A 26131-nucleotide genomic window follows, 5' to 3' on the forward strand; every position below is an offset into this window, starting at 1 on the left:
GGTACAATAATTCACTCCTGTTTTATGGCTTATTTTCACATCCTCCACTGCCTTGCATTGACATTTCCCTTATCTCTAGATGAGAGGAAGAACCAACATTTATCACAGTTGCATAGACATATTTATATTTTATATTACTTTATATTATTTTGTGTGAAATAATGTACATTAATTTAGCCGCTAGCCTCATCGCAGAATCACTTACGCTGTATCTCTCATCATCTTTGTCTTTGGCCTCATCCATCATAATGTGAGGCTAGCTCAAACAGCTAGCCTCATGCGCTAATGCCAGTCGACGGACAGTGAGTGCGGTAAAAGCACGTTTTTTAAGTTTTTTTTTAAACTTCTGACACCAAATTAAGTAATCCAGTTTTTAATTGCACAACCACCCTAATGTTTGTTTAGATTAACTCCTTCATTCTTCGCTCAGCACTCTTTGCTGTAGGTCGTAACCATGGCAAAGCTGCACTCCTATTCACTTAGCAACACTTTTCCCACTCCCTCCTGCTGAGCACCTCATCTAAACATTAAAACACAACTCAAATCCAGCAACACATCCTATAACCTTTACAGCTCTACATCGAGAGAGAAAATTGGAAGTTCAGTTAAGAAAAAACGAAAAATTAGAAATAATACTTTAATAACGATAACTACCTTCCACGTGTGGCTACTCATTTATAATTAAGTGGTGCTAATAGGAAGTTATCACAGCTCTAATGTTCATATTTTCTAAGCAGTAGCTAACAATCTGCGTATACCTTTTATTATTTTAAGTGTCAAACATGTACCTCTGAAGTACTGTACTGTAAATAAATAAGTGTGTGGTTTAAAATGGTGAATGGTGAATTTTGAAAAACATGGCTGCCGCCCTGTTGTCCACGCCATGTTAATAATAATCTTCCTAAATCGAATGTAACTTCTGTGGGCTGATTCAACAAAAACAAAGGCTGACTACCACAAATGATGTTCTTCAATATCGTTTCATTGTCAATTACCAATCATGATGCCTGATTTCATCCATATCCTGTGTCTATCACGTCCCATGGAATTCGTTTTCTGTTGGAATGAGTTCGTTGCCTTTAGTGGGGAAAGCAGCCCATCTAGAGGATCAAGGAAGTATTGCAACTCATTTGATAGTGGGCTGCTAATTCGATTTTATGCTACATTATGCTGTTGTATTTTTATAGACGTAAAATGGTATCAAATTATTTGGTTTAGCTCATTTGCACCAAATCTATTCCCTACCATGAAATAATATCCAGCAGAAACATATCAATAGAAGAGTTTATTCAATTCAGATGCATAATATAGCAATGTAAATAGTTGATTATTTTAATCAATATGTTGGAGAATTACAAAATATGTTTCTCAGATGCATGTAGTTTGACGCAAGCAGGCTTTGATGACAAATGGTGACATAAAAAACAAAGTCTAAAAACTGTGCATTGTTTTAATAAGCTGATGAGCATGAATGTGATTGAAATGGGTAATCCGAATTTATTGTAGGTTATATGACGTTATATGATGTACGATGGATCAGAAAAATAGCGCCATTTCCCTTTTGAAGTGATTCCCTCCACACATTACGGAACGTTCCTTCCGTGATTTCCGAGTGATGTCATTCAGATCTGGTCGCTGCTGACCAATGGGCTGAGGGACTTCCCGGAGTCCGCCATGAAGGCCTCGATCTCGTCCACGCCACGCGGCACGCACGTCAGGAGCTCCACACCGTCCGCGGTCACGGCGATGTCGTCCTCGATGCGCACCTGGATCACAACATCGACATCGACAACAACATCAACAACAACAAGCAGTCACACACGGATTGGCCGCTCCATTCAAACTAAATTCCAGCGAGGGATCATGACATTTGATCAAAAGCGTGAAACTGAAATATTTTATACATGAGGCGACTTAGTTATTGATTAATGAATGAATAAATAAATACATTGACCTTTAACCGGGCAAAAAGGTCAAACGTATGAGCAGGTATGAGCAGCTTCCAATGCAGTACTGCATCATGCATGTGATACACTTCAAAGCCAACCATACATGCAATCCTCTTTTAATGGCCAAATTATGCATAGTTTATGTATAAATAATCTGATGGTGGCTATTGCGACCAAATCGTAAAATACAGTGCTTTTCTTTTAAAAAAAAATTCTTATCAATCGTTTACTGCATTCATACTGAAAAATGCAAAGTAACACAGCAACACAGACCTGATTGCATATGGAAGGCTTTAGAACTGCACTGCCCATGTATGGCGTCAGTCATCATGCATGACATCACTCTGGTGCAGCTAAAGGCTTAGTTATGGTTCGACGCAACGTCCACCGCAAGGGCTTGACGTGCGCCTCCCAAAAATGTCAACCTTGCGTCGAAGCGACGCAGCAGCAGCAAGGGCTGTGATTGGTCCGCTCACAAAAACCCGACGTAGAACCAAAACAGATTCACGACTGCGTTGAAGCGTCTGCGTGGTCATCGCATTGGGTCGACGTGGAACCATAACTGATCATGAGACCACGGTCTGAGCACGATCCCTGATCACCAGCGACCTCCCCATCACTCACCCCTCCGAAGCCACGGAAGCGAGCCAGCACTTGGCTGTTGATGAAGCAGCTCTGGGCCGGGTCGGCCAGAGCCTGGTCCAGCAGGTGGTTGATGAAGTAGATGCCTGGCTCCACCGTGAGGACCATCCTCTCCTGCACCAGACGGCCCATCCTCAGGCTCTTCAGACCGGGCTGCTCTGGCCGGTCCACGCCCTGCACACACACAAACAAACCAAACACAATCAGAACACAAAGAACAAGAAGCTAATAAATGCAAACAGGTCTGGTGACCAACCTAACTGCAACTCCTTGTGCTTATCTCAAGGAAACGTTCCCATTTCCAAGTATATGAATTCACTCCCCGGACCATAAACATACACATAATAAACACACGCATATACAAACACATACATTAATACAGATATGCTTGCATAATGGTAGGCTTTATTAACGTTTAAAATTGTGTTTTCACGTGCTTAGTGATATATTTTTTTAAATCACTACAATTTAAAAAAATATATACGTGAACTGACTTTTACTCATCTTTTATCTATTAATTGTCTTTAAGTATCTTGACAAAGCGCCATTGCTAGCATCAGCATTATGATATGCATCTCCATATTCATAGACACTGACCTCCGGGTACCCCCCGACATCATGCACGTCGCAGCCCAGCAGGTGGCCCAGGCCGTGGGGCATGAAGACGGCTCCCAGGCGGACCCCCATCATGTCCTCCACGTTGCCCTTGACGATGCCCAGCTTCAGCAGCTCCTCCAGGTGAGTTTGGTCCGCCAGCAGGTGCATGTCAGCCCACTTCACACCTGGATGTGACAAAGGCCACCTTGTTTATGAGGTGCATCGAACACTTCAAAACTTTATTTTATAAAATGGTCAGATTGTTTTATCGAATAGTATTTAAGCTAGGATGTCTAGATTTATGTTTATTATATTTAGACACAGACTGATGAAGATATGTTGCCTATTGGTTCTCTTCTGACCTCTTTCATTCACAAGCTGTTTTTCAGCCATCATCAAACTGCTACTAGCTATATGGTTCTTAAACGTTTTTCACCCTCTGTAAACACCAGAGACAGTATCCGAGAAGGTTGTTTCTGATATGCTGGAACCTTCCTTTCTTATGATCAGTCAAACCACCACTGAACCCTTTGGCGTTCAGCTACATGATTGGCGAGCTGCGTCAGGGATGATCCTGACAGCCAATCACGGCACGCGTGTGTTACCTGGTTTAATGGCTGCCAGGACAGCGCGGGAAGCCTTGAGCACCGCCTCATAGATATCCCTCTGGTCTTTGGTGAACTTCCCATTGGCTGGGAAGGAGCATGTGATGTCAGAGGCGTAGCAGTAGTACTCTCCGCCCATGTCAAACAGACTGTCGATAAAAAAACAGAGTGTCTCATTACCCCGCTCGTACATCATCATGAAGATCGATATCATTAAGATGAAACTTTAGATTTCTTGGTAAGTTCTTAGAAAGAGCATCATCAGTTAAGGTTCCACTTGAGTAGCGGAACCGTTCTACGCACCACATGTCTCCATCCTGGATGGTCTTGTCATTGGGAGCCGCGGCGTGGCCGTAGTGCAGGACAGAGGAGTTGTTCCCCCTGTGGATACAATTAAATAATATAGGATTAACTAGAATTAATTTTTCATCATAGACTGATGTTAAGCATGCCAACTTAAAACAGGCAAGTTGAAACGTGAACTAATCAAATCTAACATTTTAATTAATATTGAAAGGTTGGAAGGGTTGGGTTTTCTCCATGCTGTACTGAAACCAAATGATCTGGATCCAAGCCAGGGTCACCTGCTGTAGTTGAAGAGTTGTAGAGACATGGCAGGTGCCCTAGTTTATAGTATATGGTTATTTGGCATTCATGTTAACCAGTTGTTGCAATACGTGGACTTATTGCTGTTTGCTGCTTAGTTTAGTTTATTGGTTTAGTTGACAGGGCCCATGTACAGAACTGGTTCTATACCAGAGTTAGCTGAATAGCTAATTTGCATCTGTGGTCCCTGGGGAGGGAGTTCAAAGGACAATAAAACACATACTAAACATGCTTGGATACAACCTCAGTCGAACACTAGGACACAACTGAGTCCCCTTGCTTAAGGGCACTAGAGCAGCATTTTAAAATGTCCTACGTTCCACAGATGCAGGTGTACGATGAGTGACGCATCCCTCCTTTGGTGTAGCAGTAGTGTTGGAAGAGACTGCAACGAAATCAAACACAACAGACACACAAATCAACATGTCAGGTCCTGGATGTGTTTTTGAGCATGTCGACTGTCCACTTTGTTTTCCTATCATTGAGTAGGTCCTACCGTTTAGATTGGCTAACCGAACACAACCAAATAAATTTGTTCTGTATTTATGCGAGCACACACACACACACACACACACACACACACACACACACACACACACACACACACACACACACACACACACACACACACACACACACACACACACACACACACACACACACACACACACGATAATAGTAGTGTCAGGTTTAAAGGGAAAGATAAATGTAAAGAAACGGCAGAGGATAATTTGCACAAAGAGGGTAATTGCTGCCCTTCCTTTGACCATTTGCTTTGCAAAAACATTTCTCTGTGGCTCTCCACAGCGCACAGGAAGCCAAGCAGCCCGCCGTGCTGAGCAGGCACTTCCTGGTTGTCTTTCACAAACACCACAGAGCCCTCAACAGGCTCTCCCAGGGCCCGGTGGTGGGAGAGGGTAACATTAGAATTAAGTACAGAATTACAGAATATAAATAGTTAGATTCTGTCATGGAAAAACTACAAATAAAATGCCTGACGAATGCCCTTCCTGCTTCGACGTTCATGGTCTTGATTATGATTATATGTCAGTCTTTTAATCTTGATTCTTGATAAAGTTTGTATAGATCAGCTATGTTACAAAAAAAACAACATTTTTAATTTAGTTTAAATATTAAAAATTATAAATTAAGTTTTCTTACGGAGTTGAGTCCAGAGGAATCACACTCACACTTGTCTGCTACTTCTGTTACGATTTTGTATATACTGTATCATAGTAGTATGATTTTGTGTGCAGGATTAACTGTGAGGTTTTTTACATGATCATCGTGCAGTAATGCGTAATAGAAGTCAGTGCAGAATGTAAATGACAAACATTGTTGATTTGATGTAATGCAATAAAACATCAAATGAAAAAATATGTTAATTTCAATGGCTACTCACCTCTCCATTTCGTACTCTTTCTGACCGGGTTTCACATTTTTCATAACCTATAAAGAAAAAAACAAGCATGAGCATGAGAGCTTTGGTTAGGTTGAGAAATTAAATGCATGTTGTTAAAGTCGTGAACGCCATGGCCAGAAGCGTTTAGTTAGGTCGCAATTAAAACTTCCCAATGCAGCGCTAATGTGACGCTCTTTAAAGGTGTTTTGAATGTGCAATCAACTAATAAATATCCATTATTACGCCCAGGGAATGCCCCGGGCAGTCACTGAATATCAAGCATTGGACTGAATTATGCATTAAAAATACTCCATGCTAAAAGTACTTATGCAGACACAACATACTGCATTCAGGGCACAGTGACATGGGATCCCACCATTTTGTGAGCTTCACTGGAGATCCTGTTGGTGTAGCGCATGATCTCCAGCTCCATGTCAGTCTTGGTCACACGGCTGCAGAAACAACCACAGATCAGCTGCAACAGGTGAACCACAGTCAAGGCTGAGAGCAATGCTGGTTTGGGTTATTTAGCGGATGCTTTTGTCAAAAGCGACCGACAATAAGTGCATTCAACAATGAAGATATAACCCAAAACCTGCAAGATTCAGATAAAATCATCAGATAAGAAAGCTTTTTACAATATATTAACAAAAGATATAGATTTTTATTTTTGGTTGATTTTCGCTGTTAGAGATGTATTATATTGATGTGACTGTTTGAAAGGATTTTAAAAACCATTAGCAATAAAAAATATGAAAAAATATTCAAGGTAGGATGGTGGTTTTTAAGTATTTGCCATTGGAATGCCATTAGAAAACCCAATGAATTTACTATAACGTGACCTATTCAATGATAATGAACTTTGAGGAGATAAGACCCATAATCATGTGGACTCTCTGTGAGCCTGTCAGCCATTCTTACTGATAAGAAGGTGCACTCTCTCAGTATCTGATCTGAGAGTTCATTTATGAGACCCCATCAGCACTTCAGATATCCAGGAACCTATCAGTGGGATTGACTGTTCCTCCGTCAAAGTGAACCAGAATCACCTTTGAAAACCATAATTTCTATTGTTTTCAAAGACTTCTGCTCCTCAGTTTGAAGCCATTGGTATTCCCTCGCTTCTTGCCTGTGAAATATCATCAACCCTTTCACCCGAGTGGACTACGTGTGGAATTGAGATGAGCGTTTTGGACAGGCTGACAAAAAAATGTTTGAGTCTGCGTAGGGGTGACCACTTCCTTTATCTGTTTAAAAGGGTTCTGTTTAAAAGGGCAGTGAAACCTGAACAGGGAGGGATTTCCCTGGCTGATGAAATGTGTGACTGCAAGACGTCTGTGCTGTGGTCAATGTTTGACCAGTTCTGTCCGTTTTCAGACTCCCATTCCACTGTATGAATGTCTATCAATGTCTTTCAGAATTATAGAAGATCAATTTCCCATTAGCTTTGTTCATACCACTGGCCTGCAGCCCTTGTTAGTTTCGAAACCTCCCAAGTACACACATGATATGGTACAATGTCGACAACAGCAGAACACCACAATGCGTGTTCAGAACTGTGAACTTTCTCTCGCATTCGACCGCTTCCCGAGACAGAACTAGATCCTTTCTAGATCGGAAGAGATCGACGACGACGTTCCCTTTCCGACTGATTTTTCCGGTATGGTATTCGGAGGTAATTGTGCAACTGTTTGGGGTTTTCTAAGCTCAGTGATCGAACATGTTCCAGGTTGCTTTTCGTGCAATGTTGGTGTTGATCTAGACAACACACAATGCCCATTAAAGACCTCTGTTGGAGATGAGCAGGGAGAGTTCTATCAAGTGATTCTGGCCAGCGGGTGTGCCTGAGAAGCATTCCTCCCTATTTCAGAAAATGTCAATTGACCTGGAGAGCCCAGAGCCTAATGCTGGGGACAGACAGGCTGGCACGGAGCCCATTACAGCTCTGTCTGAGAGGTGGTGGGGGCTAGGACAACACACACTGCTCTTCACTGCACACAGGCCCAAGCACGAACACACACACACACACACACACACACACACCAACACGCACACACAAACTGCCCTTAGGGAAGCATGGGAAATTCTGAATTGGTAGAATGTGACTTGGCACCCTTAAATACATATAAATAGAGTGAACAATTACACACAATACAATTAATTGGAAAATATAATAAAAGTGGCCATGGTGGCTCTATGTACTGTATGTCCTCATATAACAATGAATGGGCAATTGAAAAACAATCGTGCTTAAAAAAAATGCTGACTCACCATTCCACGATGACTGGATGCAGTATGGTGTTGTTTACTTCAAAGCTGGCGGAGAAAAGGTGACACAGTTAGCACCACCATACGTACATGTGTGACAGCTTCTGGAGCGTATGTTGTTTTATGTGGAAAATATATAAGCACACAAATCTAAGGAAATAATTCCAGCCATTGGCAAGGATAAAACTGCTCCATTTATGTGGACTCACGAATCCAGGCAAAACCATTAAGGCAAAACTGTCTAATCAAATTTGTTCCAAAATTAAGGTAATCACCGGCAATCTGTAGGCATAGTAAAAGTCTCCCAGAAGCCCCCTGAACAAAGCACGATCACATTAATGAATAATTGGTGCCAATAGAGCATACCCGCTAATTCCATCAAATGAGGCTTCGCGGCAGATGCTTCCACTATCGGTATTCAGGCCTCGCTGGCGGGAGAGAACAAAACACAACCAAAGAGGTGATTTTAGTGAAACATCTCTTTAGTGAGACTTGCTCATTGTCTCTTAATTAACATCCGCTAGGCAGAAGCACAGAAACACCACAGAGAGACATAGACAAATGGCAGACATTTGAGCACAATTCTCCCAATGTGTGGCAGCCGTTATTGCCTTCAAACTGAGAGCTTTACAACCATTTCCCACCGTCCCCCATGATCCCCCAGAAGGCCAGATAAGAATGAAGGTCACATACCAACGTGAGCAGGACGGCTGGATTCATGCTGGTCAGAACGTCTGTGATCTGGAAAGTTCAGGATGCAGCATTTAGAAGTGTTATCCAACTCATTACCTGTCTTCATAGCATCCATGTCGGGACCTTTGTTCACCCTTTCATTATCTTTGTACAGCCTTAAGTTTAAAATATATATTTCCAACAAGGCACCAAGGTTAATGCTTGATTCATTAACCAGAAAACATTGCACAACTCAATAACTCAAGTACTTCACTTATTTAAACATGTTACGTGAATAACATGTATAACTAAAAGTCAAATGACATTGACAGTCATTATTTTAGTGTTAGGTTTTTTAAGATAAATTAATAAAACAGTAGGTCATGGACATCAGCAAGGAAACATTTAAACAAAAGAAACAGTGTGTGCCTTTAATATCCATAAAAAATTGGCTGGACCTAGCTCTTAAAGCAATAATCAGATGTCATAACATTAAATAAATAAAATCAACCAGAGCTCCAAGGAGTATATTACCACAATAACCATTTATTTTAATGACTACCTTTAAAGAAATAAAGTTGACTTTTATGTCATGTGTCATTAAAGTAATACTGCCAGGCTTTTAAGAGTATGTTGCTGTTGTTGCCTCTTAGTTGATAATAAAAAACAAAGATACCTGTAGTTCAATTACAGTAGATAAAGATCAGGGGCCTCATTTATAAAGGTCTCTGCGCACGAAAATGTTGCGGAAACAGGGATGAAATGTGCGTACGCATCTTTCACCGCCAACGTCGTGATTTATAGATAAAATTCCTTGCGGAAAAGAGTGGGCAGTTCTACCCATCCTTTCACCCTGGAGTAAAGGTCCCGCAAAATTTTTCAAACAGTGATCTCCGGAGACGACAACAGAAAGTTGGTGGGGGTAATGCACCATATCGGTTTGCAATCTGCCAATAACACCAAAAGAAGAAGAACACGCTACTCCCGACATAGACATCTGATATAAGATGTCTATGCCTCCCGATACCCAACGCACATTGCGCACCACATACTATGACTTCAGATTTATTTATTCATTTTATAAAAAGCACCCATTATGAAATATGAATTAAGGCAATATTATGTTCAACACACTACAACCCATTCAAATCACAATCCTCGGCCAGACCAACTTTTATTTAAGTTGTATTCATTTTCCTGATACATATATATGTAGGCCTACATTAAATTAGCCAATATGACATAGTAATTAATTATCATATTGGCACAAGGCCAATAAATAATGCTCCTGTTGGCCTCTGTATTCTAACGGGCTAAAATATGGCAGCTTTGGAATTGCTTGAGAATTTAGCTAGGGGTATGAGACGCGAGCGTGTGTAATGCATGCGTGTGTTCCCGTGTAATGATAGGTCAGCAAAGGCTCCTTATATACTAGGAATATTCATTGATTAATTAGCATTGACCTTATAAGGACTATTATGGGACGAACTTGGGAGGAGCATGGCGCTCGTGCACACACGCCAAATTCAACGCAAGTTGGTATTTATAACGAGAAGAGTGTGTACAGGTGTGCGCCGCATGGTTTTATAAATCAGAATATTTTTGTGCGTACGCACATTCTGAGGTTTGGGCATACGCAATGTTTTAGGGAGGGTTTTACGCAGAGTTTTATAAATGAGGCCCCAGATCACTAAAGTACAGAACTAATCCCAGTGCAGATATTCTGTACTGGCCTGAAGAGGCCTTCCAACCCACTCACAAATGTTATCAGTTATCATATGGATTCAGCGTTTGTGTGGAACCACTACATTTGGACCACACCACCATAACATTCAACACCAACACCAGCTATGGAACTGAAGGGGATGGGTGGATTTCACCTTTAGAAACAGCCCTACAGAGACACAGCAAGTTTATAGCTAACCTTAACTTTAAAGTTCAGATCCTGGGAAAATGTCAGCCAACACAAGTGGGCCAGAGCAGAAGTGATGACCACACTAGACTTACATCACAGGTGTAGTGGACCTCATCAACAGCATATTTCTCTCTGAAGTGCTCCTTGGAAAATATCCTGTCAACAGAGAGATAGAGACTAGTTAGTTAAGGAAAGACATTATGCCTTGGATCAACACCTGTCCTAGACAAGCTTGACAATAGGGAACATGTGGTTGGTGGTTAAATAACATAACTTTTAAAACAGACCAAAAGCAAGCTAGTCTGCTGAAGATAGCAGCTTCACATTAAAAGGCCCAACATATCAAATCAAGGCTTACTCTCCCATCCAGGTGGCATAACTCTCAGGCAGTTTGGGGACAAAGAGGAGGGATTTTCCCGTTTTGAGCTCAACAGCACCAAAACAATCAGCCTCGGTGACTCCAAACGTCCAGTGGAAGAAAGACTCCTACAGAGGGAAGGAGAGGTGTTAAAGTACACTGATACTATGGCCGGACTGGATGGAACTCATCCTGTCTGTTCCACCGAGTGAAAGAAAGACGATTCTTTTAGATCCTTGCACCAGAATCTCAGGCCGATGTTTCTCAGAAAGCCGCGTGGTAACATTTACACGTTTTACAGTCAGCACACACAGACAAAATGAAAATCTTTTTGACGTTCTCCGTCGAAAAAGAAAATCAATGTGTCCCATGAATATAAATAATAATTCAATCTTCCATTACTCCTAGACGGCGAGGACTATGAGATCGATTCCCCCGATGGAGAGACCTCGCTGAGGCAGCAAAGCGCTGGAGGTGGAGGTCTCCCCAGACGGGAAGTCTCTTGAGCGGCAGAACCTGGTGTGTCCCACCTGTCTGAAGAGCTCGTCGACGTCGGTGCAGTACCGCTGCTTCTGCTCCCCGCCCTGCAGCAGGACCAGCGCGCCAGGGGGCGCTGCGGCGGTGCCCAGCCCCTGGCACAGCCGACGGCGGTTCTCCGCAAACAGTTTGGCAGACACCCTCAGGGTGTCCTTCCCCAGCCAGAAGGTGGGCCTGCCAGGCAGCAGACACAGGTGGACCACATGTGATGTTTGGTAGAGTGGTAGCGGTCAGGGTCAAGTGTGAGAAGAAAATCATTTCTAAAAATGGATAATAATCCAGATGCCTGGTTTCAAAGTTCTACGTTTAGCTTTGGCAGACTTTTTTTTTTCTATTGACTGTGTGATCTACAATACAGACGTCGGCACAGAATGAGAGATTTGTGTAATAAAACCTAATCCCTATGAGGATAAGATGACCTGGGTGCAAAGGTGCATCTCTTAAAGCAAAGTAGGCACAATAAAAAGGCAGTTCTCATTTAATCCAAAAGTTATTTGATAGAGTAAAGTAAAGTAATGGAAGTGAAATATGCCAAATGTCTATATACACAAGTTATAGAAAAATGAAAAAGGCTAATATCTGTCTACGTTTTGCAGTTAGCACACAGACAAAATTAAAATCTTTTTGACATTCTCTGTCAAAAAATATTTTCTGTTTGACAGTTTGTCCAATTTGTCCCATGAATACAATCAAAATTCAATCTTCCATTCCTCCATACATGGCGAGAATTATGAGATCAATTCCCCCGACTGAGAGACTTTCAAAATGTAGGCTTACATTTTACTCAATGTTGCTCAATCAGGTTAGGTTATCTTTTATTGGTATCAACTTGTGGCGTTCACTTAGGAAGTTTGTGTATATGTGTATGTGCATGAACTACTCTCCTATTTAGAAAGACTACATATTACACACACACACAAACACAATCTCTCTCTCACACACACAAACACACACACACACACACACACACGTAGTCCATAAGAGTCAATTGTCAATAAATATTCTCGAGCAAAATCTGGATTCTATAACCAAGTGCAGTGTCTTTTTGTATCATCAATTATATTAAACGTAAGATTTGAGAGCTCAGGCTTACTATTTCCGTTGACATATTGCTAAAAGCTCACATCTGCTAGGATGTACTGATGAATTAAATTATATATATTTATAAACACAAAGTGATGACAGCGAGTTTACGTGGTCCCATGATAACTGAAAACAAATCAACTCACTCAGGTCTGGCGGCCATGATGCTCGAGTCGTGAATGTCACGTGACAGGGACGTCAGGTGGTTTTGTTGCGAAGACGTCAGCTGACCTGTGGTTCAACCAATAAGGCAGTGACTGACCAGACCGCTCCATTGGCTACATGAATACAGCTTCTCCACCAATCACAGCGTTAGAAAGGACTGCTGGTATTCCAGGTTTCAACGGACGATGGAGGCAGACGGTCCAAATACATCTCCGTGTCAAGAAAGAAAAGTCAAAGTTCAGTAATAAAAAAGACAACATTAATTTATTTATTAATGAGTTAAAAAAAAAATGTTCCCCCATCTTCCACTTGTGGCAACAAATATATAATAAAGTGGTGCTAATGAGACGTTGGAACAGTAATAGGAAGGGGATTGATGGGATTGAAATATGCCAAATGTCGACATAGCCTACACTATAGTATATAAACATTCTTCAATATGTTTTAATTGTCTTGAACTACCAATTATAACTGATTTAATCCATATCTTGTTTCTATGTTTTCTGTTGGAATGAGATCGTTGCCTTTAGTGAGGAAAGCAGCCCACCTAGAGGAACAAGGAAGTATTGCAACTCACTTGATTGTGGGCTGCTAATTCGATTTTATGCTGCATTATACTGTTGTATTTTTAGAGCCACGAAAAGATAGCAAAAGACAGCTAATTATTTGGCTTGGCTCATTTGTGCCTAAGTAATTCTCTGACTATTTTAATCAATATGTTGTAAAATTACAAAATATGTAATTTGATGCAATCAAGTGGTAATGACAATCTGTGATAATCTGTGACCTGTGAAAAATATGATGCACTCTTTAAAGACTAAAAATAGCGCCATATCCACACTCCGGAACGTTACTTCTGGAAGGCCGGCACCAGAATTCCATGTCATTTAGATCTCCTCGCTGCTGACCAATTGGCTGAGGGATGTCGACACCACGTCCTCGATGCGCGCCTGGACCACAACATCAACAACAACAACAACAACAACAACAACAACAACAACATCAACAACATCAACAACAAGCCGTCACTTATCGGTCTCTGGATTGGCCGCTCGATTCAAACTCAATTCCAGTGAGGGATTATGACATTTGATCAAAGGCGTGAACTGAAATATTTTATACATGAGGCGACCTAGTTATTGATTAATGAATGAAAAAATACATTGACCTTTAACCGGGCCAAAAGGTCAAAATAAATTAGAATTCAGCATTTATACAAGAGGCATGAGCAGCTTCCAATGCAGTACTGCATCCTGCATGTGATACTTACCGAGAAACACTTCAAAGCCAACCATACATGCTATCCTCTTTTAATGGAAATATTATGCATAGTTTATGAATAAGTAATCTGATGTCTGCATTTGATTTATTTATCGTTTACCGCATACATACAACAAAAATGCAAAGTGAATCACAACACAGACTTGATTGAATTTGGAAGACGTCTCTGAACACTCTGGAGCCGCTGAGGGGTCCTGATGCTGCTAGGTTACAACAGGCGTGTACACTGGCAATACAATCAGAACACAAGAAGCTTCAGGCACCGGTGGGATCCGACCGATGGAGAAACACCACCCACTACTTGAGGCTGAGAAGCATGTGGATTTCTTTGTAATATTAGAGAATACAAAAATACAATCATATATTGTCATGCAAAACACACCGCTGATTTTCAGCCTCAAGAGGGTGGGGTGATTTTCCATTCCAAGTTTTTTATTTTTATTATCACCTATTCCCTAAAAATACAAATATGTATAACAAAACAAAAGTAAGCATTAAGAATTTGAATATAACCTTATGAGACCTAAGTAAAATGTTCAGCACTGGTAGATCCATTCAGCGTGGCTTATAAAAAGTGTTTTTTTGTTACAATGAGGCAATATATTTCACAATATAAGATCCAAGAAATGAATGACATGAGTCATTGGGTTTGAGCTAAATGCAGCTGTTGTGCAGTACCTTCCACACTATATTTTTGCTTGCCTCTTACCTTTTCAGACAGGACTCCCACTACCATGTTTATACAAATCATTCATGTTCATGTTTTCCTTTGTCCCCTCTTACAGTAAATTTGAATGCAAAAGGTCTGGTGGTCAACCTTACTGCAATAGGATGAATTAATATGAAACTTTCAAATATCAATATATATCAACCTTTCCATTTAAAAATAAATAAATTCCCTCCCCAGAACTTAAACATGCACATAATAAACACGGCTAAATATACACATTCATAAATAAACATATGCTTAGATTTTTATGTTTAGCAAACTTAATATATGCTTTATTAATGCTTCAAATAGTGTTTTCATGTGCTTTGATAATCACTACCATTTAACATAAAAATGTTAACTGACTTTTACTCATCTTTTATCTATTAATTGTCTTTAAGTATCTTGACAAAGTGCCATTGCTAGCATTAGCATTATGATATGCATCTCCATATTCATAGACACTGACCTCCGGGTACCCCCCGACATCATGCACGTCGCAGCCCAGCAGGTGGCCCAGGCCGTGGGGCATGAAGACGGCTCCCAGGCGGACCCCCATCATGTCCTCCACGTTGCCCTTGACGATGCCCAGCTTCAGCAGCTCGTTCAGGTGAGTTTGATGCGCCAGCAGGTGCATGTCACCCCACCTCACACCTGGATGTGTTAAAGGCCCCCTTGTTTACGAGGTACATCGAACACATCGAAAACTTTATTTTATAAAATAGTCAGACGTGTAATTAAGCTTTTCTTTCTGTCAACAAAAATATCCAGAAAAATACTAATCTGCATGGATTAAAGTCTTGGTCAAGTCTCATAGTGCTTGTCAAATGGACAAATGAAGAGCTAAGAAGCATCCCTATATCTTCAGAAGACACAGACTGCTGAAGATCTGTTGCCTATTGGTTCTCTTCTGACCTCTTTCATTCACAAGCTGTTCTTCACCCATCATCAAACCGCTACTAGCTATATGGTTCTTATTCAACATCATGCTGCAATGTCTCAACATTTTTGATCTCTTAGAAATGTTTCTAGAGAAATGTTTCTTAGAAAATAATTTAGCAAGCATTTTAAGGTTAACTAAATCCTAGTTTGTCCGTGTCAATGTGGAGGTTTGATTTCTACTTGAGTCAGGGAACCGTTGGATTCTATGCACCACATGTCTCCATCCTGGATGGTTTAAATTATTCTAACCCATCCCTCATTGCTGCTTGGATACAACCTCAGTCGAACACTATAGGACACAACTGAGTCCCCTTGCTTAAGGGCACTAGAGCAGCATTTTAAAATGTCCTACATTCCACAGATGCACATGTACGATGAGTGACGCATCCCTCCTTTGGTGTAGCAGTAGTGCTGGAAAAGATTGCAACGAAATCCAACACAACAGACACACAAAACAACTGGATGTGTAGTTCAGCAGCCAAGCCGCTTCAAGCTCTTGTTGTCGACTGTCTACTTTGTTTGCCAATCATTGAGTAGGTCCTACCGTCTAGATTGGCTAACCGAGCACTACACAAAAATAGATATTTGTTCTATATTTATGCCCATGCACACACACACACACACACACACACACACACACACACACGATAATAGTAGTGTCTGGTTTCAAGGAAAAATAAGTGTAAAGAAATTGCAGAGGATAATTGGCAAAGCAATGCCCTTCCTTTGGCCGTGTGCTTTTCAAGAAAGCGTTTAGCGTTGGTGCCCTGATCATCCACGGTAAAGCACATCAAACTGTTCTCTGTGTGGCTCTCCTCAGCGCACAGGAAGCCCAGCAGACCACCGTGCTGAGCAGGCACTTCCTGGTCATCTTTCACAAACACCACAGAGCCCTCAACAGGCTCTGGGTGGGAGAGGAAATGGAAACTGTTGATAAATGTATCAATTTACTTAAAAAACGCACGTGCGACAAGCGTGTGTGCGATTTACTTAAAACACACGTGCGATTTACTGAAGCACATGTGCAAGTTATAAAAGGCAAGCGCACTTTATAAAATAATGACTCCCATGTCAGCTCCCGGGCTCCGTACATCTGAGCTGTTGGGTTCACTGCTATTTCATGTGGCTGATGATGTTCTTTGAAATACATAATTTTTTGAGTGGCCCAGGGACGACGGTGATTCTTACGGCCACAGCGCTGTGTGCGGGGATGTTTGCTTCTTTCTCTCATCTCTCTCGGGTGCTACAGTTGGGGCCAGTGGGCCAGATTGCAGTTTACGTGCTGCGTGTCGGTGAAGCGAGAAGCTATCGTTGTGAACCGGGTTCTTCTCTTTCAAAGAGGGAGTTTGAATCTGTTAACAGTGGATCCTTTCGTTGGTCTGTTGTCTATCAACTTTCTACGGACTAGTACTTACATTGTAGTCTGTCTCAAAGAAGAAGGAGAAATGTCACCCCTGGGTCACTCGGAAATCTATGTTTTTATTGAAAGAAATCTGTTTTATCATGATTATTATGCAGTAATATACAATAGAAGTCAGTGCAGAATGTAAAGCACAAACGTGTGGACAACAAACCCAATATTTGTTCATTGATTTGATGTAATTCAATAAAAGTCGAATGAAAAAAATGTTGGTTTTCGTTTCTGTGGCTACTCACCTCTCCTTTTCGTACTCTTTCTGACCGAGTTTCACGTTTTTCATAATCTACAAAGAATAAAACAAGTATGGGCTAAGAGTTTTATTTAGGTTGAATAATTATATGCATGTTGTTAAAGTTGTGAACGTCATGGCTCGAAGCGATTGGTTTTAACTCGCAATTAAAACTTCCCAAAGCAGCGCTAATGTGATGCTCTTTAAAGGTGTTTTGAATGTGAAATCAACTAAAAAATATCCCTTATTAAATATCCCTGGGAGTGCCCAGGGCAGTCACTGAATATCAAGCATTGGACTGAATTATGCATTAAAAATACTCCATACTAAAAATACTTATGCAGACACAACATACTGCATTCAGGGCACAGTGACATTTCTGCTTCAGAGCGACTGGATTGCACTGAAAAGTGATGACCTTTACTAAATGAAACCGGAATCCTCAGAAACTCCAGACTCACTAAAGAGGAAGAAGCAATACATGCTAGTTGTTGTCAGGTCACACCAGTCCTCTAGTGTGACCTGTACAGACGAATCATTAGATTGACAAGGTAAAACCCTATGCTGGGGACAAAATACCACACTGCATGATTTTATGAATATGAATGTGTGTGGATTTTGTAGCGACCACGCGTGTGGCCGTGGTTCCGGATGTGCAAGGGATCCTGTGGGTTCAACTATCCTGGAGGTTTGGACCTTCTCGGTGCCCTCCTGGGTTACCTTGTAGTTGTTAGGTTAAGTGGGGTTAATGGGGTGGGGTTGTTCGTTGTTGGTGTGTAGTTGTGTGTTTTTCTGTTGTCATGTTGTGTGCATTGTTGTCGCCACCGTTATTGAAAGTGTTACGGTCGTTGAATGGGTATGTGTGTTTTCGTGTAATAATTGCTGGCGTTAATAAAGGCAGTTCCGTTGTTGTGCAGTGTATGGGGCGTGGAACTGCAGTCAACTGCTAAACATGGCCTCCTGTCTCATCCTTCCTGTGCTTCTCGCCACAGTATACTGTCTAACATTGAATGGAAGGTATAGGCTCCAACCCTAAACGGGATCCCACCTTTTTGTGGGCTTCACTGGAGATCCTGTTGGTGTAGCATGTGATCTCCATGTCCATGTCCAGCTCCATGTCAGTCTTGGTCACGCGGCTGCAGAAACAATCACAGATCAGCTGGCCGCATGCGTTCATGCACCTGGTGAACCACAGTCTAGGCTGAGAGCCATGATGGTTTGGTTTTTACATTACATTGATGTAGCTGCTGACAATAAGAGCATTCAACCGTGTAGATATAACCCAAAACCCAAAAGACAGTTTAAAAATAATTTTAAAACCAATTATTACCAATGAATTTTCTTTTACTAATATTGTGATCACTTCAAGGTAGGACACATGGTTTTTAATTATTCAGGAAACCCAATGAATTGAGTTATAACGCAATCCTGGGTTATTCAATGATACACCTTGAGGAGATAAGGCCCACGATCTTGTGGTTTCTCTGTGAGCCTGTCACCCATTCTTACTGATAAGAAGGTGCACTCTCTCAGTATCTGATCTGTGCATGAGGCCGCATCAGCACTCCAGATATCAGGGATCCATGAACTATAGACCGTCAACACATGGCCCAGAAACCAGAGAATGAATACGTTCCAAATGGGAGACTGTGGTGAAAGATGGGAGCAGTGACAACAATGGAATTTTAAAGAAAATGAAGCATGAAGAAAGCTGGTGAATATTTCTTTGTAGCTTGTTAGCTATGATGTGTATTTTGCCGTAAAAACACAGGCACACGCACAAAGACACCATCGCAGAAGCACACACACGCACAAAACCACACACGCACAAAGCCACACACACACAAAGACACACACACACAGACACACACAAACCCCCACAAAGACATACACGCACAAAGACACACACACACACACACACACACAATCAAATTATTATGCTGGGGTGTATTCAAGTGAAAGAATACCATCTGCTTTCTGCCTTCATGGATTCTCACAATGTGTGTCTGGGTAACAGACCTCTGCTTTGTAGGGCTCATGCACTTTTATCCCACAGATCTAGAATCAGGGGGATAGAATGTTCTCTCTGTCAAAGTGAAACAGGGAACCTGAATCACCCGTTGATTCAAGTCTCTGGTGTCCTAAGCCCTGTGTTCCCGAGTTTAAATCCATCGCTATTTCCCCGCTTCTTGCCTGCTAAATATCATGAACTCTTTCCCGAGAGTGGACTGTGGTGGAATTCAGATGAGCATTTCTGATACGGTACGATGTCGACGATAGCAGAACGAAACAATGTGTGTTCAGAACTATTATCTTTCTCTCGCGTTCAACGTCTTCCCGAGACAGAACCATCCTTTCTGGATCGGACGAGAGAACCTTTATCTAGTCAAGTCAAAGTCAAAAGTCAGCTTTATTGTCAATTACAACAAATGTACAAGACAAATAGAAGAACCCAAATTCAATTCGGTGCATTAAGTATAAAGGATCAAATAAAATTTGGACAAATGAAATAAAATAGATATAGTATTTCGGCTTGTGTTTATCCATGGGAAAACACGAAGAAAAGTCAAAAGAAAAGTTAGAAAAAGAAGAAAACGCCACGCTATCGGGACAGAGACGGGCCGCTGCGTCTGTACGTGCCGTCATCGTACTACAGTTTTTGTAGTACTGTAGTACTTTTTTTTCTTCGCTCTGTGACTGAATGTGTTCCACGGCGCTTGTCTTGCAGTGCTGGTGTAAACAGGGAATCGCTATGTTTTGTATTTCTTGACAGTAAGGTAATTGTACCCTTATCGGCTGGCTGTCACAAAACATCCACCCAGCTCCACCCAGCTCCTTCAGGTGGAGGAATGATGGCTGATAGAATACTTAAAGGGCTCATGTCATGCCACCAGGTGTGGGTGTGATTAGCTGGTACAAGCCATTTGGCACAGGGAAGGAATGATTTTCATAGTGACATCACAAGTGGGCGTGTCCACCTAGATAGTACGCTGGATAGATCAGTCTACCAGCCTACCCAGTGGGCTGTAGCAAACGTTGCTCATCCATCCTTCATATATCTGGGTGGACACGCCCACTTGTGATGTCGATATGAAAATCATTCCTTCCCTGTGCCAAACGGCTTGTACCAGCTAATCACACCCACACCTGGTGGCATGACATTTGAAGTAGATATGTTATGTGTCTATGTTAACAACATCCCCATCTGCAAACCAAGTCAATTTCTCTATTGATTATGTTTGATAGTGTTTGGTATGGAAACCTGAAGACAACCTGAACCTGACGGACATTATTTGCCCATGATAACAACACAGCACTTTCGCAGACATTTTTCCCATTCCTCACAGCTGTTACAGAGGCAAGTGTGTCACCTCTGTTTTCTTTGTGATCACACATTAAAGACACAGAGCATTACAAACCAGAACCCGTGCTCTGGTAACCAGCAGGGTTGCCAATGTAAGCCAGCTTGATCTAGACAACACACAATGTCCATTAAAGAACGCCATTGGAGATGAGCAGGGAGAGTTCTATCAAGTGATTCTGGCCAGCGGGTGTGCCTGAGAAGCATTCCTCCCTATTTCAGAAAATGTCAATTGATCTGGAGAGCCCAGAGCCTAATGCTGGGGACAGACAGGCTGGCACGGAGCCCATTACAGCTCTGTCTGAGAGGTGGTGGGGGCTAGGACAACACACACTGCTCTTCACTGCACACAGGCCCAAGCACGAACACACACACACACACACACACCCACATGCACATACACACACACAAATTCCCCTTAGGGAAGCTTGGGAAATTGTGAATTGGTCAAATCGGACTTGACACCCTTAAGTACAAATAAAAAGATTGATAATATAATTAATTGTAGGATATAATAAAAGTGACAGACAATAATGGCCATGGTGGCTCTATATATTTCCTCATGTAACAACGAATGGGCAATTGAAAAACAACCATGTTTGTAAAAATGCTGACTCACCATTCCACGATGACTGGATGCAGTATGGTGTTGTTTACTTCAAAGCTGGCGGAGAAAAGGTGACACAGTTAGCACCACCATACGTACATGTGTGACAGCTTCTGGAGCGTATGTTGTTTTATGTGGAAAATATGTAAGCACACAAATCTAAGGAAATAATTCCAGCCATTGGCAAGGATAAAACCATTATCCTGCCATTTATGTGGACTCACAAAGCCCAGCAACCATTAGTCTAATCAAATTTGTTCCAAAATTAGGGTAATCACCGGCAATCTGTATGCATAGTAAAAGTCTCACAGAAGCTGTCAAAGCATGATTACATTAATGACTAATCATTTGAATGAATAATTGCTGCCATGTGTCACGGCCGTTATTGCCTTCAAACTGAGAGCCTCTAAACCATTTCCCAAGGTCAATGTTCCCCCAGAAGGTCAGGTAAGAATGAAGGTCACATACCAACGTGAGCAGGATGGCTGGATCAATGCTGGTCAGAGCGTCTGTGATCTGGAAAGTTCAGGATGCAGTATTTAGTGGAGCCCGACCGATATATTGGTTGATATATGTGACCTTCATCTGCAGTAGCTAACTATCACTGCTGAATACGGGGAATGGGGTTAGCCTGGCGATTGTTAGTACTTGCACTTGGTTCTATGAACGTCTTTACTGTACCGACGGCTATATATTGTTTAACTTCTTAGGACAAATGTACTTATTGTAAGTCGCTTTGGATAAAAGCGTCTGCTATATGCCCTAAATGTAAATGTAAATGTAAGATTTCATCGGCCAATATTCGCTCTGCACAGATATATCAGTATCTGTGTGATGTTTACCGATGTGCAGCGATATGAAAACTTTATATGAGCACATCCATGTAAACACTCTGGACACTAACAGATTTGTGTTCCGTGTGACGGTTAGTAGCTCGGCCTACTATCGGTCGATATATTGATATCGGCAGTTTTTTACTCCCTAATATCAGTATCGGCGTCGGCCACTAAAATGCAGTCGGTTGGGCTCTGGTACAAGGCAGTGTTATCTCACTTACTTGAGTATTACCCATTGAGTATTACCCATCTTCATAGCATCCATTGCGTGACCTTTGATGGTGCACCCTTTCATTATCTCTGTATAGCTTAGGTTTAAAATATATATTTCCAAGAAGGCACCAAGGTTAATGCTTGATTCATTAACCAGAAAACATTGCACTTGCAACATGCAACATTGCATTGAACTCAATAACTCACATACTTACTTATGTGAACATGTTTTATGTAAATACAATTTATAACTAAATGTCTAAAAAATTAAAACAAAAGAAACAGCGTGTGCCTTTAATATGCAGAAACCATTGGCTGAACCTAGCTCTTTAAGCAATAACGAGATGTCATAACATTAATTAAATAAAATCAAGAGTATATTACTGCAAGAACCATTTATTTTAATGGCCATTTAAAGAAATAAAATTGACTTTTATGTCATGTGTCATTAAAGTAATACCGCCAGGCTTTTAAGTATCTGTTGCTGCCCCTCTTAGATGTTTGATAGTAAAGATGAATGAGATAACTAGTAAAGTACAGAATTAATCACAGTGCAAGAGGCCTTCCAACCCACTCACAAATGCAGTTATCATATGGATTCAGCGTTTGTCTGGACCACACCACCATAACATTCAACACCAACACTATGGAACCAAGGTAGGGATGGGTGCATTTCACCTTTAGAAACAGCCCTACAGAGACACAGCAAGTTTATGGCTGGCTAACCTTAACTTTAAAGTTCAGATCCTGGGAAAATGTCAGCCAACACAAGTGGACCAGAGCAGAAGTGATGACCACACTAGACTTACATCACATAGACTTTCATCAACAGCATATTTCTTTCTGAAGTTGGGAAGTTGGGATAGATCCTGTCAACAGAGAGATAAAGACTGATTAGCTTAAGGATTAAGGAAAGACTTTATGCCTTGGATCAACTCCTGTCCTAGCATTTACAAAAACTAGACAATAGGGAAGATTTAGTTGGTGGTTGAATAACACATTCCCCTATATGTTATACAGTGGGAACAGAAGCAACACAACATTTCCATATTAACTCGTAACATTCACCAAAGATTACAAAAATGACTCTTTGATTGTTTTAAAGTTGGTGCATGATATTCTGCATGAAGGCTGCTGAAGATAACATCTTCACATTATGAAAACCATGGTTTACTCTCCCATCCATGTGGCATAGCTCTCAGCCAGTTTGGGGACAAAGATGACAGATTTTCCAGTTTTCATCTCAACAGCAGCAAAACAATCAGCCTCAGTGACTCCAAATGTCCAGTGGAACATCTCATACAGCGAGAAGGAGAGGTGTTAAAGTACACTGATTCCACAGCCTTTGATTCCACAATGCGCAATCAATATCACAATTGATTTCATGGAATATTTTGTCTGATGCTGATTAAGACATATATATATATCCAACATTTTGCTGCTAGCTCAATATCACATCCCTGCTTTTACACAAAGGAAGACATAGACAGAAAGTGTAACTGATCATCAGCCTGGCCACTGACACGTTCTCCTTTTGGCCAGAACCATTTCAGAATAATTACATCTTCCTTTCCTCCATCTCGTGAACTATGAGATCAATTCCCCCGACGGAGAGACCTCGCTGAGGCAGCAAAGTGCTGGAGGTGGAGGAGGTAAGGCCTCCGTCGAGAGCAGCAGAACCCGCAGTGGTCCCTGAAGAGCTGGTCCGTGTCGGTGCAGTACCGCCGCTTCTGCTCCCCCCCCCCCCCTGCAGCAGGACCAGCGCTCTCGGAGTGGGGGGGGGGGGGGGGGGGGGGCGGCGCCCAGCCCCTGGCAACAGCCGACGGCGGTTCTCCGCAAACAGTTTGGCAGACACCCTCAGGGTGTCCTTCCCCAGCCAGAAGGCGGGCCTGCCAGGCAGCAGACACACGTGACGTGTGGTTGAACGCTAGCGGTCACGGTCAAGAAGTAGACAATGTCTAAAGAATGATAATAATCCAGATGCCCGGTTTCAAAGTTCTACCTTCGGCTTTGGCAGACAGCCCAAAGAAAAATGTTTTGAGGTCAACCATTTTCAAACTGGTTGAATATATATATGAATATCAATATATTTGAACACACTTTTATTTACTGACAGTTCACTTGAATTGAAATTCAATTCAATTATTTTTCTTCAATTCTTTCACTGTTGATCTGTCATCTCCCCAATGTTGGACCTAAATAAGTCTGTGCACTTAATGAGTCATTTGGTAGATTAATATAGTGGATTAATATATAGTAGAAATATGCCAAATGTCAACATACACTAGTTATGGAATTTAAATCACCAAAAGTAATACTAGTAGTCAATTAACAGTCAATACATATTATTCAGCAAAATCAGGATTCTACAACCAAGTGCAATAAATCCCCCCCCCCCCCCCCTCAACAATTTTGTTTGTGCCCCTCTAACAGAAAAGCCGGCCCCATCTCGGCCCCCCCATTAAAACCGGTCTAGAATCGCCACTGTTGAGGACCAACCGTGAGGAGAAGGCTCGTCAGGGTTATATTATATTATATTATTACTAGTATAAAATTACTAGTAATTATATTACTAGTTATTCTAACTAATATAACTAGAGCCATAGCTTTGCACCTATTAAGCAGTATTGACTATATTGAATCACATTGATGAAGAAGAGGAGGTATTATAACAGAGTAAAACTGGACTCCATTACCTGACTCAAAGTGATGAAATACAAAATATTATTGTTTATCTCTGTCCATTGAAGTCTGTATCCGTCTCACTTACACACACAAGCACACTCATAAGCGCCCCCACGCACAAACGTTCTGTTTACTGCAGTCATACAATATAAACAGTAGGGGGAGATGCAACTCTCTTTCAATGAAGTCGTTGTGTGAGACTGAAGTTTAACGCCATTTACTTTGAGTATACCCAAATGGCAAAAAAAACAACTTGAGCAAGAGACTGAGCATATTTGTCTGTTAGGGCTTATTGGAAAAAAAAAGAAAGAAAAAAAAAAAAGGATAATAAAGAAAAGAAAAACATAGGCCTGGCGTACACTGCGACCGAAGTGTACGACTCAAACGACCCCATATGAACAATATACTGCCGCTACACAATTCATTATTGCAATGCATTGTGGGATGACAACAACAATCCATTGCCCTTGTTTGACAAGGGGACAGAAACCATTTCTGTTGCAAACTTCTCCCATCAAGCCTCAATAATTTGAGGCACACACCAGAATTTCAGTCTGTCCTTCATGTCTTGTCCCTTACCTTCTTTATTTATCTATTATTTACCTCTACCAACAAAATATGAATTTAGTAGGTTCCCCACCCCCACCCCCCCCCCAACTGAGAATAGTAATCATTTCCTGGCTGCATGTTGGCCTATGCTTTGGATTTAATAGGAAAAGTCTGCCCTTGTTTTAAAGGACTTCACAATTAGCAATGAAGAAGAAATGAACTGTGGGCTATGAAATATGATTATGAAGCTCCTAAGATTTCCACCCGCGTCATGGTTGCTAAATTACGCTGCTGGCTGGCGCTCTTAATTAACGCGAGTCTAATTTAATTTGAAAATAGTCTTCATAATTCTACCCAATACTGATTGTGTTAATATTAGCGGGAATGGGGTGCTCTGATCAGAATGACAAGTCTGATTGAGAAGGGGAGAAAGACCTGCTTTGCATATGTAGGCTAAATGAACACAACCAAGTTCAATCGAGCGACGCCAGCTGAGCCAA

At 41.5% G+C, this 26131-nt stretch overlaps 2 protein-coding genes across 2 annotated transcripts; both read right to left on the minus strand.

Moving 5' to 3' along the window:
- Positions 1-1292: 1292 nt before the first annotated feature.
- On the minus strand, positions 1293-12839 carry LOC311356354 (xaa-Pro dipeptidase-like). The gene is made up of 15 exons (XM_084476120.1): positions 12781-12839; positions 11545-11725; positions 11015-11142; positions 10749-10812; positions 8763-8810; positions 8436-8497; positions 8073-8117; positions 6178-6253; positions 5802-5848; positions 4716-4784; positions 4097-4174; positions 3794-3942; positions 3189-3373; positions 2574-2765; positions 1293-1766 (listed from the first exon to the last, which is right to left on the minus strand). The coding sequence occupies exons 1-15, from the start codon at positions 12795-12797 to the stop codon at positions 1623-1625; spliced, it is 1485 nt and encodes a 494-aa protein (XP_084332246.1). The 5' UTR covers positions 12798-12839; the 3' UTR covers positions 1293-1622.
- Positions 12840-13686: 847 nt separating this feature from the next.
- On the minus strand, positions 13687-23639 carry LOC311356092 (xaa-Pro dipeptidase-like; the record flags this gene model as incomplete). Its single annotated transcript, XM_084475869.1, has 7 exons — positions 13687-13749; positions 15259-15443; positions 16091-16152; positions 17388-17434; positions 18429-18516; positions 21361-21405; positions 23572-23639. 7 exons carry the CDS (start codon positions 23637-23639, stop codon positions 13687-13689), a joined length of 558 nt encoding a protein of 185 aa, XP_084331995.1.
- Between the last annotated feature and the right edge of the window lie 2492 nt (positions 23640-26131).

This window comes from Micromesistius poutassou (assembly GCF_964030765.1).
Source record: "Micromesistius poutassou genome assembly, chromosome: 12".
NCBI lineage: Eukaryota > Metazoa > Chordata > Actinopteri > Gadiformes > Gadidae > Micromesistius > Micromesistius poutassou.